This window comes from Myripristis murdjan, chromosome 3, assembly GCF_902150065.1.
Source record: "Myripristis murdjan chromosome 3, fMyrMur1.1, whole genome shotgun sequence".
NCBI classification, from domain to species: Eukaryota; Metazoa; Chordata; class Actinopteri; order Holocentriformes; family Holocentridae; genus Myripristis; species Myripristis murdjan.
Window position 1 is genome coordinate 9,312,971 of NC_043982.1, and position 17,173 is coordinate 9,330,143.

Genomic DNA, 17,173 nt, shown 5'->3' on the forward strand with positions numbered 1-17,173 from the left:
TGATGTGCCTCAAGAAACATCTAGAGAGACTCAAAGTCAGCCCTGATCTCCTGGTCTAGTTCTACTTGGCTATAATTAAAATCGTCCAGAAGTGCTCCCTCATCATCTGGTACAGACGTAGAAGCTCTTTCCTCTAATACTGTTCTTAAGTAATTTATTCACTCAACTGCCAAATGCCTTCTAACAAAGACAAAACTGTGTTCCCCCAAGAACGAGATAGAAGAGTAGCAAATATTGCCATTGATGCCTTGCACCAGAGACACCTCATGGTTGTCTGTAGGTCTAAACCACGCAATAATGGAGTCGTTTTTTTCCCTTAATTCCACCCTTTGGCCAACCACATACAATCTGCCATTTAGTATAATGATCAGTGAACCAGTCACACATAAAATACATGTGGAACCACACATAATGGATTGACTGTACAGCCTGTACTTCTCTGAATCAATATGTATTTGTTACATATTTAGTTTTGGTCTATACACATCACACTGTTACTTTCAGGCACACAGTCACGTATAGCAAAGGTGAAAAGGTTAACTGTATGCCCCTGTTTAAATATTGTATTTTCACAACATGACTAGTGATAACACTGATATTGTCTAGGTTGTGTAAAAGTCCCAGGAAAGGGGGTTACTTGAAAAGAGAGGGAACCCTGAACTTATTGATTGTCTGTGATGTTGACAACCACCATATCTGTAAAATGGCTCTTTTTAGTCTAGTCTTCAGGACTGTCTCATGTCCATCTGACTTATTTTAACCCGTTATGCTTCCTCCTACTCCTTTTAACCTTTCTTGTGCGTTATAACCTGCCTCCTCTGTTTTCACTCTCATAACTAAATCCCCTTTTGTGTCTCATTCATTAATTGATTGGTTGCTATTTTTAAAGTCATTGCACATTTTCAAGCACATGCTGGCATGTCATGAAAGATACTTCTTAGCCTGTCCTCTCCCTCTCTTTCACCTCTCGGTTTACCGTCTTGTCCGATATAGGCAGTGTTGTACAATGACCGCTCAGTGCTGGAGAACCACCACGCGGCATCTGCCTGGAGCCTCTACCTGTCCCGGCCGGAGTTCAACTTCCTGGTCAACCTGGATCACGTGGAGTTTAAGCGTTTTCGCTTCCTTGTCATAGAGGCTATACTGGCCACAGACCTCAAAAAGCACTTTGACTTCCTGGCTGAGTTCAATGCCAAGGTCTGAGCTGGAGAAATCCTGAGATATTACTTTGTTATATGATATGATCTGAAGTTACTTTTTTTTGTTGATTACCAGCAAAATATTGACTGAATTGTCTGCTTAGTTGTATTTGGCAGCATGCTAAAACAATGATCAGGATTAGTGTGTCTGGCCTTAGTGTGTTCTTCTGTTAAATCCAGAATAATACCCAGTAGAGTTGGTAATATACGTTTTAGGTTGAAGATTACATTTATCATATGGCATGATTTTCAGTGGAAAAAGAATGACAAGTATGCAGTACTTGTGGGATAAACCTGTCACCAAGTATAATTAGGCGTCCATCTCTGTCTTTTCTAAACAGGTGAATGATGTGAACAGTCCAGGAATTGACTGGACCAATGAGAATGACAGGCTGCTGGTTTGCCAAGTCTGTATTAAGCTGGCAGATATCAATGGACCAGCCAAAGTGCGTGACCTGCACCTCAAGTGGACAGAGGGCATTGTCAATGAGTTTTATGAGCAGGTACAGCATTTACGGTAATGTTGCCCAGGGGTGTTGGATTTACATAATTAATTTAAATATTTAACAATTTAAGGTAAAGTAAAAGGATGGGGTGGACCAGTCCTTTGGCTGTGGGGTAGTTTGGGTTTGTGTTAACTGTGATTTTACTGTATGCTATCCAGGGAGATGAGGAGGCTAGCCTGGGATTACCCATCAGCCCCTTCATGGACCGCTCCTCACCACAGCTGGCCAAGCTACAGGAGTCTTTCATCACCCACATTGTAGGACCTCTCTGTAACTCTTACGATGCTGCAGGGCTGCTTCCTGGCTACTGGATCAATGAAGAGGGTTCGGATGAGGAGGAAGAGGAGGGGCAGGTGGACACAGACACCGATGATGATGAGCTGGAAGAGGAACTACCACCAAGTAAGACATCTGAAAATCAGGGCTTCATCTGTAATGTTATGAATGCTATACAAACGTAAAGAGATTACCATAATCCTAGCTAGGTTTTTGAGACATGTTGATCCACTGGGTCTTTTAGCACATCTCTAAACATTTCTCAAAAGGAAAAACAGAAATGTATTCTTTCTGTCCGCCACAGAAAGGAGGAAGGGCCGCCGCAGGTTGTTCTGCAACATCATGCAGCATCTGACAGAGAACCACAAGGTGTGGAAGAAGATCATTGAGGAGGAGGAGAAGAGCAAAGAGCTTGGCAAACAGCAGCAGCCTGACAACCTTCTCCCCAGCCTGCCGCCCAGCCTGCCCACCTCCCCGTCCGAGGACATTCAGGTGATCCAGGAGGAGGAGGAGGGAGAGGAGCGTCAGTAGCAGGAGGAAGAGGATGTAGGACAGAACATGGATGCTTGGGAAGAGGAGAGGCGGTAAGGGCACGAGTCCCTCAGCCACCGGCTTTTCACTCACATGAACACAAACAGACATGAATATAGAGCAACACACACACAGAGATGACAAACATGCAATTACAACTTACCTTTACCCCTCTCTCACACACACACACACACACACACACACATACACACACTTCGAGAGTTTCACTGTGCTGACACTCAGATGCTTACGCAGTCACATTGTTTTTGGAAAAAAAATGGCCTTACTACTGTGAGCGGATCCTTGCTGCAATGGTGGGAGCCCCACTCCTATGCACTTTCATCCCATGGAGAGCCAGTGCGCCCAGAAAAAAAGCACCAGGACGGAAGAGGAAGGTGTTAGAAGAGTGGAAGAGGTCTAGCAGAGACTTGCCCTCCATGGTAACCTGGCTGTGATGCTGCCTTGAACGCAAAGCGCTTATGTCTCCCTTAGGTACAAACGTAAACCTGTCTATTTAAAACAAGAGATAGAGGAAAGTGACGAAAGAAACAAGCAACACCTTGAAGTGATTGACAACCATTACCAAAGTGAACCGTTCAAACATGGAAAGACAAGTGACTGATACTGTTTCAGCCTCAATGTCAGGTATATTCTTGACTTATATATCAAATGTGCCTGTCTGAACCTTTACTGAGTCCATATTGGCCCTGAGCCTGGGCTTGTGTAGTTCTCTCCCCTTGCTGGTGACACGAAACACTGTATCAGACTCAGTCACAGAGACATTATTGAAATGTTGACTGATTATTAGCATTATATCTGCATCATTTTTGATGCTTTTATTCATGTGTACCACCCGCCTTTTATGTTTTATGTTCTTTTACTCTCTTTGCTTCATTTTGTTTGAGCGTGTGTGTTTTTTTGTGAATGTGATGGAGAGAGAGTGAACGGGAGAATGAGAGCACATTTGTAATTATTTTAGTATGTAATTTGTGTGTATGTCTGTGTGTCTTTTCAGTAATGTTTTTAGTTCCTAATCAGTGAAATGTCCTCTGGTGTTTTAACATGTCGCATTCAGATCAGGAGTGCTGTTTCAATGAAGGGATTCTTTATTTTCATTTTGATTATAAGTATTTTTTTAAAGGTTACTCAGGATTCACGCAAAGTTGAATAATTATTTTGCAAGAATTTATGTCATTAATGTTAAATACTCTTTTAAAACAAAGACAATTAAAATCTGGGTGACTGAAGTAGTTTGTAATCTTTTTATGAACAACTTGACTACAGACAAATTCAAGCAATTGAAATTCTCCTCTGTGCCAGAGGAACATGTGCTGTCTCTCTGCCATTCATAAACTATTTGCATAACCTTTTAACAGGCTCACTGGAGAAACGCTTATCTTGATTGTCAGCAGACTGCAAAGGACATGTTTGCAGCAACACAACATATTGTACAGTTTGGCAATACATGTCACAGAATATTAGGTAAAGTTTTCTTTTCTTTTTCTTTTCGATTCTAGTGCTCTAACCATTGTTGTTAGACAAACAGTACGATCACTAAACATCTATGTTTCAGTCAATCGTCCAACACTGATGTTTAGATAAATTAAAATCCCAACCCATCTCTCTCTCTCTCATTTTTGTTTTTTGCCAAACTCATAACTTGGCCAGTGTGTAAAGAAGGGATCCAGGGTTTCACTTTCACTTTGGTTTTGTTTATATATATTTTATGACATGCCATGAGGCAGGTTGCAAAACTAATAGTTCTCTATTTTTGTCTGTAAGAACTCTAGGCATTCCACTAGCATAAGATGTTTTACGAAAGGGAAGGCAGCATTTCTAGCCTAGATCCTTTATCACATAATTAAATCATTTTCTCTGGAGTAAAAAAAAAAAACAAAACAAAACAAAAAAAAACATTAAGTAAGCAGTGTAAATCAAGATGGTAATATTTAAAAACAAAAAAATAAATATAGGTGTGCACATTTTAATACCAAACAAGTGTTAAGCCTCTGTACAAAAGAGTATGTGCATATAAATATATAAATATATTTTTTAATTAATCAAATGAATGCATCTGTTTTCTACACGCAGCTGACATATTGTACATTGAGATCCTGTAATTACCATTGTGTTTCCAGAGTTTTTATCTACTACTATTTACAGGTGTGGAACTGTGGGGTTTGGTGTTTTATTTTTATTTTTCACTTTGGTTTCAGCCTCTCTCCCTGTTCTGTATCATAACCACTCTTGTAGTCTTCATTATCTCTCTGTCACTGTTGTCTCAGTCGACCCAGCTAGTGCCAAACTTTCCCTCCCATAGTCTGTGGGCTGTGATACACTGAGTGGCAGATACTTCTGGGCTCCAGTGCCGCTCATCGGAGAGAGCACCTTGAGTCAAATATTCCACTAGGCTCAAAGTGACAGTGACGAGAGTCAGCTGGACTCAGGTCAGAGCCGTGTACATTCTGACAACTGTGTCGTCAGCTGTTTCACATGGACCCATGCTGCATTATAGAGCCTCGATAGCTCCCACCCCCTACATCTTCTGGCTCATTAAGTTGTAAAAGTTGATAGATTGTTGGCTTCTCACTGTGTAGCCTCTCAAACCACAGTGTCCTCCGATGTTTGTGCCATAAATACATCTATGAATGGTTGTTACCCCTATGTAGCATCAAGATATGTACGTTTGTCCAATGTAACCATTCACCCTTATCAGCAACGTGGGGGCAACTGATTTTTGTTGTTATTTATAGCTGTCATAAAACACCATCCCTAAAATATCAGTGGTTTCTTGTTGATTTTTATTGGTGTGTGTGTTGTGTACGTTTGTACAATGTGCGTTTTAAACACTGTATTCATTTCTTTGCCCTTGTTACCATAGATACATGAAGGGTAGAAACACTTCACACAGATGCAGTCTGCTCAATTTAATGTAATCGCTGTGTCCACAGCACATAACTTATGTTGAATTGTCAGTGGTGTTCATCACTGTTAGAACGACACATCATGTTGGCAGCCTAACAGAGGAGTGCTTCTTCAGCCCTCTAGATTAAAAATAAAGGGGAGAAAATGGAGGGGGTGGGGGTGATACATGGCTGCTCTGGATATCCTGGGACTTTGAAAGGACAGTACGCTGATGACAGTGCTCCCTGCCTGGGTGCCACTTCTATCCAAGGATTCTGAAAGCCATCATTAAATATGATATTCAAGGATCTTCAAGCTATTAATAGCATTTAAGAGGTATTGCAAATTTTGCACATTTCAGATTCAGGATTTAGCTACAGCTTAACAAAGACAGACTGTTAACAGTAGCTTAAGAGCGACAGACTTTACAAACAGGAAAACAAATATTTGCACCATCGGTTTTGCAATAAGAACAAATGTTAAATTCATACATAAATGTTGTACTTCTTAGTACTGATAAGCACCATTTAGCAGAAACCAGTGTTGCATACAGGTTTCTAGAAATCCACTAGTGTTGAAATGGCCTTCTGACAGAGAGTTTTTCCACAAAGCACAATCCCTTGAGATGGGATCAGTGTTAGTTCAGATGAAATGAAACATGGCCCAAGTCCAGCTCCAACACACAGTGTACAGAACTTTCTTGGAAAGTCTGCTAGTCTCATATCACCCCACAGCTGGAACACTCATTAATCACTGGTCTCATTTATCTGTCCTGAAGCTGTCCTGAGAAGACGGGGTTATGAACCATCATGGAGGTGTACTCACTATCAATCATTGACATATAACCCCAACCCATCACTGAAGCACCAGGGTTCATAGACATTTCATTTTCTGGGCTCAGAGTCACTCTGAGGTACAAAGCATTCCAATAATCTGTGTCACGCTTGATGTTCCCAGGATGTCCAGCTGGGCTCAGCCCTGAGTCTTGGTGCCTGTCCCTGCTGCGTGAAAGTATTGTGCAAACATGCAAATTGCTCAGTAAAAGAATTAAGTGTCAGTTTCATAGAATGGATCAAATGTCCACATGTAGAAATCCACTTTTTTGATTAAGAGACCTTTTAAAAAAATAAATGCGGGCACACATTGCATGGTGGGAACGGGCCAAAGGGGCTGAAAGACTTTGATCCAGAATGGTGCGGTTTTTATGCACCTGGACCATGCGGTTGCCTTTCTGTGCAAAATGTTGGAGTTCAGACTTGAAAGGTTAAACAAGCTGTAGTGTGTGTGTCTGCTTGCATTCTTCTAATGAGGAGTGTCTCTAGAGCTTGAAACTTTCTGCTGCCTGCGTACAGCACAGATGGAGTAGGGCTTGGGCTGTAGCGTCATGCCCAGTTTGGGAGTGAGAGAGGGCACGCTTCCTGGAGGGAACTGGAGATGGAACCTCTGCAGCATGGTGGTGAAAAAGAGAAACATCTCCATTCTGGCCAGTTGCTCACCCAGGCAGTGACGCCTCCCTACAGAGAGACACCGAAACACACAAATACACACACATTAATAATTAATTTAAGTCCTCGAGAGTACGAGCAAAAAATAGGAGTACATAACATCCATTTGGTTGCAGAGCTTCTGGATATCATTGCCCTTTCCAAATTTAGAACCGGCAGAGAATTATGAGTTTAGTCTTGCAGCACCTCATTCTCAGGACCCTGGGAGATTCTTACATGCCAGTTTAAAAGCTCTTAAACCCTAAAAAAAACACGGAAAACTCTGAAGACTTACATTTGTCTTAAAAGAAAAAAACTAAGTAAATTATCATTGATCAGCAACCATTGTGTGGACATTTAATGACTATGTAGCAATTACTATGAACACTAGCATTTGGATTAGGAAAATAAAAAAGGTGTTTAAAAGAAAAAAAACAGAGACTAACCCAAAGAGAAAGGCAGGAAGGCTTCACGTCTGATGAAGTTGCCGTTGCTGTCCAGAAACCTCTGTGGTGAGAAGACACCTGGGTCATTCCAGTACTTCTCATCAAAGTGCACCGAGTACAGGTTTGTGATCACCATGGTGCCTTTGGGAATTGTGTAGCCATTGACTTTGGCATCCTGGGAGGTGGCACGGAAGATGCCAAGGGGAACAATGTTACAGAAGCGCAGGACCTCATGCAAAACAGCCTCCACATAGGGCATCTTCTGTTTGTCGTCCAGTGTGGGGGGCCTCCCGTTAACCAGCACACTGTCGATCTCCCTATGCACCCGCTCTTTGTGGAGGAAAACGGACACCATTAGAGATTCATTCATGATTAATATTACATAAATTGAACAACAAAGAAATGTCCTCTACAATAGGTATGATTCCTTCTCTAACCCTCATTTCACACTTGTCTAGATCAGAAGCAAGCTTTTCTTTCGGGAGGATGCAGCTACTGTAACTGACCTTGTATGTTGGGGTAGAGCGCCATGTACAACATGGCCCAGCGCAGGGTGTTAGTTGTGGTCTCTGTGCCAGCAATGATGAGCTCGCCCACTGAATAGATGAGGTTCTCGTAGGAGTACGACGTACCAGGGTTTCCTACACTCTGTTCCAGCTCATCCAAATAGGCGTCAACGTAGTGCCGTGGTACCTGTGGCACCCTGCCCTGAGAAAAACCCTTGATGACCTGCAGCAGGAAGTCATAAACCTCAGCAGCATTGCGGAACAGCTTCTGGTGTTTTCCAAAGGGCAGATACTCAATCCAGGGGAAGGCATTGTAGAGGAAAGCCCAGCCACTCACTGCCAGCTCCACATTCTCACTAAATATCTCAATCATGTGCTGGAAGTTGCGGTCATCATAAGTAAAACGCTGGCCGAAAATGATCAGGTTGGTGATATTGGACACGGCGTTGGTCACTAAGTGTTTGGGGTTGAAGGCCTTGCCCTTGTGCTCATCAATGGCATCAATAAAGAACATGCATTCTTCTGAGATCTTTCTCTCAAACAGTCTCTGGCCACTGCCAAAGTAACGGAAAGAGTTGCAAGCCAGTTTCCGGTGTTCAATCCAGCCTTGGCCATATTTACAATTGAGAAGTCCTTTGGGCAGAGAAGAAAGACGCGTGAAACAAAAGTGTGATGCATTGAATCATTAGAAGAATGCACCAAAAGTTAAATAGTTAAAGGACCATACCAGTGATTTTGCATGTTTAGCCTAATATCTACTAAAACTTCACACTTCTGTGAATCTTTTCCCAAAGCAAGGAGTCACATTTTAGAACTCCATTATCATGTTTCCTCCCTTTCATCCAGACACTAGTCTCTATTCATTCCACTACGATTTGAAAATGAACTTTCAGAGACTTCAAACTTTCCTCACACCAGTATTCCATCACCATAATAAAGTCATCCACATTCGTTTTCCTAAAAGCAGCAGCACTTTTGTGTTTTGATGACATTTTGAAATTGGGTGGAGTGAAATGGTCCCTCCCAGGAAATAGTCCCCTGGGAAATGTTTGTTTACATGGAGAATTATCAGTTCCGTGGTTTTTGAATGGTGTTGACTTTGTTAGCCACAACCAAAAATTCAAATTTGAAAATTGAGGGATTTTAATTATATGCTGTTTAATGTTTAGTACTGCCAAATGATCCTCAGAAAGGTTTGTTGACATGTAAAATGTGGGTAAATTGTGGCAAATGGGCAATACATTCCAAATCAGAGGTATGGTCTTTTAAAATGCCTTGATTATTATTTCCACAAAGATTAGCATGGAGTGTCATCAAATCCTTACCACCCATTTTGGTCATTTTCTTGAATAAAGGCAGGGATGGACGATCAGCAAACACCTCGCTCTGGTGGTAAAGGCATTCCCTGACGCAGTCATAGCCGTTCAGTACCACAGTCAGAATGCCTCCCAGGTCAAGACTGAAGATCTGAAACAAACATGAGCAGTGAGTTGCATGTTTCTGTCAAGGAAGATTTGTACCACAAATATGAGCTCATTTCAGCATTTCCATTGCTTTAAGCTCATTTAAACAGAGGTTTGGATGAGGGTCATTATTCAGGCGGCAGTTTCTAAAAGGGGGTCAGGGTTTTTGGGGGGGAGTTCCAGGGTGTCCTCCAGCAAAACAAGCATTAGCCTTGTTTATTATCCCTTACATTTCATTTCAGGATAGAGATGTGAGGGATTAAACAGGAATGTTTACCCTGACCATACTGTAGAAATGTCTTTCACTATTATTATCTCCTCACCTACAGTGTCCAGCTCTGCACCAAGTCATATTGTACAACACAAATCTTATCAAATTGCCCACGAGTCCCTCAGATAATATTAAGAAAAGAGGGTCTGTTGCTTGATATGTGGGATTAGGAGCTCTCCGTGTCACAGCTCAAGCACTTCGACGCACCGCACACTGCCAAATCTTTGTTTTATATGCATTTGCATTGACGCAATGAATTTTAAAACGCCTGACAGACTGACTCTCTCTCTCTCTCCCTCTCTCTCTCTCTCTCTCTCTCTCTCTCTCTCTCTGTGAGAGTTTTTCTGTCACGTCTTAGGTAACTGTGTAGACTATGCAGCGCGCACAGACAGCAAAAAAAAAAAAAAAAAAAAAAAACGTATTGCAAATAAAATGCATAAAAGCTATAAATCCGAGCTTTTACCTGCCCGTGAACTTCACTCTGCTTCTTGAGGAAGACGTGCGGCTCCGTGGCCAGAGACAGTATGTTCCCTATCACAGGGATGGGTGATGGACCGGGAGGAAAGCCCGGGGGTCTTCTCTGCTTGACGAGCTGGCGAACCAGTAGGAGACCAAGAAGGCTAATAAGCAAACAGCTCAGCCCGAACAGGGCATGAGCACAGGACACTGACAGCACAGACGGCGACTTAATTGAAACCATCTTCAGTATATCCATCCCATGCGCCCTCGCCCGACTGCTGCCTTTCCCTCCCCAAAAAACATCAGGCATATGTATCATCTTGCACATTTTCTATCCCCCGCCTCTAAAGCTAAGATTGGCCAGAAAGTCACGGTCAACTAGGCTGTGTCTGTTGGTGAACTTTGTTCCACTCTTGAGCAGTAATACGGATTGTGTGGATTTAAAGGTGAAATATAGATGAATGCAAAGAGATGTCCAATTGCACGGAACAAAATCCCAGCATGGCAACAGCAGTTACAGCAACTAGTCAGAGATAGATATATGAGTGAATTGCTTTTATTGTGAAGTAACATAGTAGCCTACACTACATAGTATCTGCCCTCAGCCACTACAGTTGAGATTTGACAGCAAATCTCAAATACAATATGAATAGCACAGAAATTAAAGACAGAAGTACAGAAAATGAAATAACCAAGGCTCCATTTTGTGTTTAGGTAATAATGGTTTTTTGTTTGTTTGTTTGTTTGTTTGTTTACACAAATGTCTTTCTTATTACAGTTTAAACTTATCAGTTTTTTTTGGGGGGGGGGGGTTACCAGAAGAGCAAATACATATTGTACACGCATACATTCTTACATACATTCTTACATACATGCTTACATGTATACTCTCGGGGGGAAAACCCTTATGTTTACAAGAGATAGTAATCGTCAATAAAAGGACCAAGAGCGGCTCAAGTCAAATTGCCCTGTCCAGAAAAAAGCTACCAGTTACCTCCAAGCCCAAATCATTCAGTACAGGAAAAAGTATGTCAGTATGTTTTTAAGCAAATCAACTTTGCCCCAGTAAGCCCCTGGAGCTTCCTTCACCTCAGCATGTCGAAGGTGAGGCCATGCACTACATTTAGAAGTTAAAGGTTAGGTCATGCACTACATTCCAGACTTGCATATTTGTTCAAGAAAAATTGTCTGGCTTGTAGATTCAAACCTTCACTACTACACTTTGAACAAACAGATCTTTGAGTCATGCATGGATGTTTCACAAATGCACAAGACAATTGATTTTCATCCCAAACATCAATTCATAATGCATATATCCTAGATTGGACTGTAGTGCAGTGGTGGTCTACAGCCCATAGCAAATACACACTTGACTTGATTAATATCTGAAATCATGCATTTTACTAGGGGAAAAAAAAAAAAAAAAGGTACTACTCAGCTGATTTTAGTTGTAAGATTATGACCTCAGTTTCCGTCTACCATTTTCCAAAGGTCAGCAGGTCATAGTGCAGAAAGGGTAAAGTCTGCAGACTGGTCTGGTGTGGTGAACTGGAGTTTGTTTACACTAAATAGCCTTCACCTCTGGCAACAGGACTGAAGCCAGACTCATTCAGGCGAGGTTAAATAAGGAAATAAAGGAGGCCAAAAGAGTTTATAGGGAGAAGGTAGAGAAGCTCTTCCAGGAGGGCAAAGGGAGGGCTGCCTGGAAGAGTGTTAAGACACTGGCTGGCCTCCCAAACAACTGATCCCCATCCTACCTAAGAGGAATGTGTGGAGTTTGCAGAGAGCCTGAACAGTGTTTACTGCAGATTTGACAAGCACAGCTTCACAGAGCAGAGGGAGGAGCTGACCACCAACCTCTTATCAAAGGCACTAACACAGAGTTTCATCCAGGGGATGTTGAAAAGGCACTCAGGAGAATAAATCCCAGCAAAGCTGAAGCTGTACATCCTGATAATATCAGCAAACATCTACTGAAGGCTTGTCGAAGGCAGATGGCTGAAGTCCTCTGTCATCTCTTCAGCCGCTCATTGTCCAAACACTTCATACCAGCCATATGGAAATCTTCCACCATCCCTCCAGTCCATGAGAAAAGTAACCCCACCTTTGAGAGGCTTATTCTACCCCAGCTACAGATGGAGGTTTGTTGTCTCACAGACTGACTCCCGTTTTTTTGCAGAGATGTGGATGATGCAGTTCTGAGTCTACTGTGCCACACCCACATGCATCTGGAGAAGCCCAAATCATCTGACTGGATTTTTTGTGGATTTCTCAAGTGCATTTAACACTGTGCAACCTCACCTAATGGGACATAAATTCCTTCAGGTGAAGGTCAGCCCCCACTTCACACACTTCTGTTCACCTTGTACATGGATGACTGCAGGAGCTCAGATCCTGAGATGATGCGCATCAAGTGCTCTGATGACACTTATTGACACCACCAACTCTGATAATTGTAGTGAGGAAATCCACTGTTTTGCGGGGTGGTGTGAGAACAACTACCTGGACCTAGATCCAAGCAAAACCAAAGAAATGCTGGTGGATTTCAGGAGTGTCCATCTCCCTGCCCCAACTCTGGAGGCAAATCACCAGACAATAGAGCTTGCTTAGGAGTTCAAATACCTTGGCACTACCATCAATCACAAGTTCACCTTTAAGACCAATGGTGATCTTATACTCTCCAAGTGCCAGAAATGTCTGATCTTCCTCAGGAGGATGAGGAAGTTCCAAGTCCAGCCATCAGTCCTACAGGTGCTCTACAAAGCTTTCTAGGTACAAGAGAGACGTGGACAAAATCACCATCAACTTTAATTCAGACCTTTCATGATCTTTTATTCCTTTTGAATGCTGTTATACGTAATAGGTTGAGTGAGTACAGATCAGGGCCGGATCACAGGAGCACAGGGCCCAGAGGCACAAACTTCATATGCTTCCTTCCATGATGTTATTGTTTCCTTGAGTTCCGCCTCGACAGACCTTTTCCAGCTTTTTCTAGGTCTTCCTGGCTTTCTTTTCCCCTGTGGATTCCAGGTTAAGGCCTGCCTGGTCGTGTTGGATGGTTTTCTCAAGGTGTGCCTTATCCAACCCCATTTCCTGCATTTAATTTGGGTTTCAATTGGCTCTTGATGGTATTAGCCCAGTAGATTCCCAGGATGTGTCGTAAGCATCTGTTTATGAAAGTTTGCAGTTTGAATTTGAAGTTGCCTTTGTGGTTCTTCATGTTTCTGCCCCGTACAGTAAAATTGTAAAACTGTTTGGCATGTAGCTGATATAATAAACTCATTGCTCAGACAGAGCAACATTTCAAAACTGCAATGTATCCACATGACTTTATTTCTGTCCATAGATCCACCAGGAATCTTCTTTAAAGAAAACATGGAAAACATGCCACACAGCTGGCCACAGGTTGTCTTGTCCTTCATTTTGTCTCTTAGCAGTATGCAGCAGCTTGGTGCTGTCAAAGTTCAACATTCTGTTAAGTTGCCTTAATTTTTTATTAATGCATTATTAATGCGCTAAACTAACCACCAGTAGCAAGGGAAAAAAATTGCCTGCCAGCACCTACCTCTTCTAAAGAAAACAGGCCAACACTGCACTGCTCTTCATCCTCGTCGTCTCCCTAACTGCTGGCTTGCAGGCGAAAACCAACCCCAGAAATTCACTCTCATAGTGGAACGAGTGGCGTTTCACCTCCCTGTATTTCCTTCTACCGCATTTTCATAGCTTCCTATTGGATGTCATGCTATCAGTCTGGCACTGTGTGCTGTCATTGGCAGGGAGCAACACACCAACTGCCCAAAGGCCAATACCCAGAAGAGTCCCTTGCTCCGCAAAACAAGAAAACCCAGGCAGAAGGCAGGGGCTCTGCAGATACACACCAACACACACTTCTAGTGGCTCATAAATGATGATTGATTCTTTATGTTGCTTCTCTCAACCATGCATGGAAAAAAAGAACTAGCGGAGCTGACTTTTGTTGACAGTTGTATGGCGGTTGTTTGGCTACCTTTTTCAGAGTAATTTGGATATCTGGACTATTCTCTAGTATTTCCCTTCATTTTTCCAATGTGGTGTCTAGCTCTCCATTATATAATAACAGTACACCTAGATATGGCTCACACACTGATACAACTGAAACAAACTGAAAATGACCTGGGGCCCCATAACATCACAAAAAAGATATATGTATATTGTTTAATGAGTCAACTCTGAATTCAAGATGTATACATAATCACATCATAACTGTCAGAACTTATACAACGAGGATTGAACCCAATCGCACGACTCCAGACAAGAGTTCAAATGAATAGTCTTTTAATAAGGAAAAGTAACAACTTAAATTCACTATGGCACTTAAAAAAAGTAGCAACAGAAAATCACTCTTAAAGAGGAAATAACTACAAACGAAGGCAAGACAAAGTAGCAAAGAAACATAAAACTTGACAATGGCAAAACAAAGCAAAGTATCAAAGAAAATACAAAACCTGGCATGGCATGGCATGACTTGACTTGACTAGACTAGGAACATCGAGCAAGGACGAACTGAGGTCCAAAACACATGACAAAGCAGGACAAACTGGCACAGGACAAAGGGAAACAAGGACAATATATACACACACAAGGTAATGGGAAACAGGTGGAAACAATCAGGGTGTGGCAGACAATCAGACCATTGGGAACATACAAGAGGAAGGGCAAGTGACCTGACACGAGGAGAGTGGGATATCAAAATAAAACAGGAAGTCACAAGACACTATACAAGAACAAAACCTAACAAAACAAAACATAATTTCTATGACATGACAATAACCAGGTAATGAACAGAGCAGGGGTCCCCAGGGCCTCTCCTCATGTGCCGGATCACTAACCCTTCCCCAGCAGAGATGTACATATTTTCTTAGAAATCCTGGTTCATGGCTTCATTACGAAATAACAAATTATTTCACAATGGATCAGATCAGGTTTTCATTACAAAAGCTGCACTCGCTCTGTGTCTTTATGATTATACCCGTTTCAGTCAAACATTCTTGGTTTTTATTGGTCTTTGGTCTTAAAGCTGTGTCTAACTCAGAGAGCGGAAACCTGTGGCCAATTAGAAGAACAACAGCTGATTTGATATCCCATTAACCCAATTCCAAACTATTAGCAAACTACACTTTAGTACGAGCATGCTGTCCACTTTGCTGGGTGATCAGTTTGTCATGACTGGCTCCTCATTAGAGCATGAAGTTGTTTATCCAGTCATGCCTTCCTGCTGAGGCAGCTGCTAGGCTTTTTGTTTTTTAGACGCCAGAAACGGCCTCTACAGACTTCTCCCAGTCGTTCAGACTTGTTAGGGCTACCTAATGAGGACATTCTTGCAAATGACTTGTCTGCTTCCTGCCAGCTCCCCAGACTCAAAAGCTACTCTGGAAGCATTAAACATATCAGTGAGGCATAATCAAATAAACATGATCTCACTGTTGTATTATCTTGTTAGTGGTTTAGGGTTAATCAAAACATTACTGAGGTGTCCAGGTGGTTGAGACTGTCAAATATAGGTACCATGTACTCATGACTATATAGGTTCAAAATTCAGCTTGTGCTACTCTCTGCTCTGCCATTAAAACAAAATACTTTCAAATACATCACTTGTAGCCCACCATTATCATTACAAGGCTGTTTGAAAAAAAAAATGCAAAAATTATAATAAATTAGAAATTAGAATTATAATAATGATAATAATAATTATAATAATTGCTGTAAATCACTGAATTAATTAATTAAAATATTTGCAACTGAACAGAGGATGCTGCAAAGTCAGGACAAGGATATACCATCAGAAAACTGACAGAGGTAGGGGGTAGTAGGTGTTAAATCTGACCAGAACCAGAAAGTGAAAAAACTGAAAAATCTGAGTGGTGATCATTTTCAAAGCTGAGACGTGAAACAGCCATAATTAGGTTACCATTTTGGGAAAGCATTATTACCAGGGCAGATCAGGTGATTGGTCATTTTTACCTCAGTACACCAAGAATTTTCTCCCATGTGGAACAAACAGGTCAATACTTTTCTAACCCTGCCAAAATTTCACTTGTGGGAATTACCAACTATATTTTTAGTTACTTTTTCTGTCCTGGAGTAAATTTATACCTGCTTTGATCAAAATCTGGAGTTTCATGCAGTTACTGACTGAATTATAAATGCCAAATACCCAGTAAAGGGGTAGAAGAGCATCACTCTTCACAGTAATGTGGGCCCCTTGACAAAAGGTTTGCCTATTTTTGCTGTATTACGGGGAACACAGTGTGACATGTTTGCACTGGTAGGTCCCTGAATTACTGTCGTCCCACAGTAAATTACTTTCCCACCTGAAGCATTGACTGAAATCATGGTGTGCCTGGGCAAAATCAAATTACTGATCTTTGCTGGCTATTCTAATGCCATCTGGTCCCTATTTTAATCAATTACATGATGATAGTTTGCTTACGCACCAGGAGGTCTAGTAATCCTTCTGCAACTACTGGCCCCAGGTGTTCAAATCTTTCTTGGGTTACATTAGCTCTCTAATGGTGAATGTCCCTTCACTAATGGACACTTCACCACATGTTTACAATTCCATGAGCTTCAATGTGCATTTAATGTTCCTTTAAAAGGGGCAGAGTCCAGCAATCTGTAAGCAGCTTTTTTCAGGCCACTCTTCTTAAGGTGCTTGGAGTATCTGTTGTTTATATTCCGCGCAGGTGTGCTTCATTGTTCTGATACTGTAGATGGCTCCTTGCTCACTCTGTTTCTTGACCAATATCCAATCACTCCTGAACTCCCAATGCGGGTGGGACGCTATCCAGCCAACAACCGATCTCCTTGCCACAGACTATATTTACACTCTAAAACCTTACTGGCACTGCTCCATCCACTGGACTGTATCTATGGCACCTTTCTGGATGAGGTCAGTGAAGGGGGTTGTCTGCAAACCGCAAAACTGACTCACTAATATTTGAGTCTTTGGTCATATGCAGGTTGTGATTGCTGCTACTTGACTGTGGCCCAAGTGGTACCGATAGATACTGTACCTCCAGCTGTCTAATTTCATACTTCCATGTGTTGGCCTTGAGCCCCCTGTTTCAGGGTTCTGCGGCTTCCTGTCTG

The 17,173-nt window shown here is 42.0% G+C and overlaps 2 protein-coding genes across 3 annotated transcripts in view; one reads left to right on the top strand and one right to left on the bottom strand.

The window, feature by feature from the left end:
• Positions 1 to 4,502, top strand: part of pde3b (phosphodiesterase 3B) — a 54,756-nt gene extending 50,254 nt beyond the window's left edge. For both annotated transcript variants that reach the window (XM_030077032.1, XM_030077031.1), the window contains exons 13-16: positions 994 to 1,197; positions 1,541 to 1,702; positions 1,864 to 2,107; positions 2,286 to 4,502. In XM_030077032.1, the coding sequence (XP_029932892.1) occupies positions 994 to 1,197; positions 1,541 to 1,702; positions 1,864 to 2,107; positions 2,286 to 2,512 (837 nt within the window). In that variant the 3' untranslated portion in view covers positions 2,513 to 4,502. The remainder of the gene's footprint in view (positions 1 to 993; positions 1,198 to 1,540; positions 1,703 to 1,863; positions 2,108 to 2,285) is intronic.
• Positions 4,503 to 6,641: 2,139 nt separating this feature from the next.
• cyp2r1 (cytochrome P450, family 2, subfamily R, polypeptide 1) lies at positions 6,642 to 10,286 on the bottom strand. Its single transcript, XM_030077033.1, has 5 exons — positions 10,050 to 10,286; positions 9,178 to 9,319; positions 7,853 to 8,485; positions 7,347 to 7,676; positions 6,642 to 6,930 (listed from the first exon to the last, which is right to left on the bottom strand). Exons 1-5 carry the CDS (start codon positions 10,284 to 10,286, stop codon positions 6,719 to 6,721), a joined length of 1,554 nt encoding a protein of 517 aa, XP_029932893.1. The 3' UTR covers positions 6,642 to 6,718.
• Positions 10,287 to 17,173: the final 6,887 nt, after the last annotated feature.

Coding starts and splice junctions, on each gene's coding strand:
- cyp2r1 (XM_030077033.1), bottom strand. CDS start 10,286: ATGGTTTCAATTAAGTCGCCGTCTGTGCTGTCAGTGTCCTGTGCTCAT. Junction 8,486..9,177: donor GAAAATGACCAAAATGGGTG/GTAAGGATTTGA, acceptor CTCTGCCCAAAG/GACTTCTCAATTGTAAATAT. Junction 6,931..7,346: donor CTTCCTGCCTTTCTCTTTGG/GTTAGTCTCTGT, acceptor GTCTCTCTGTAG/GGAGGCGTCACTGCCTGGGT.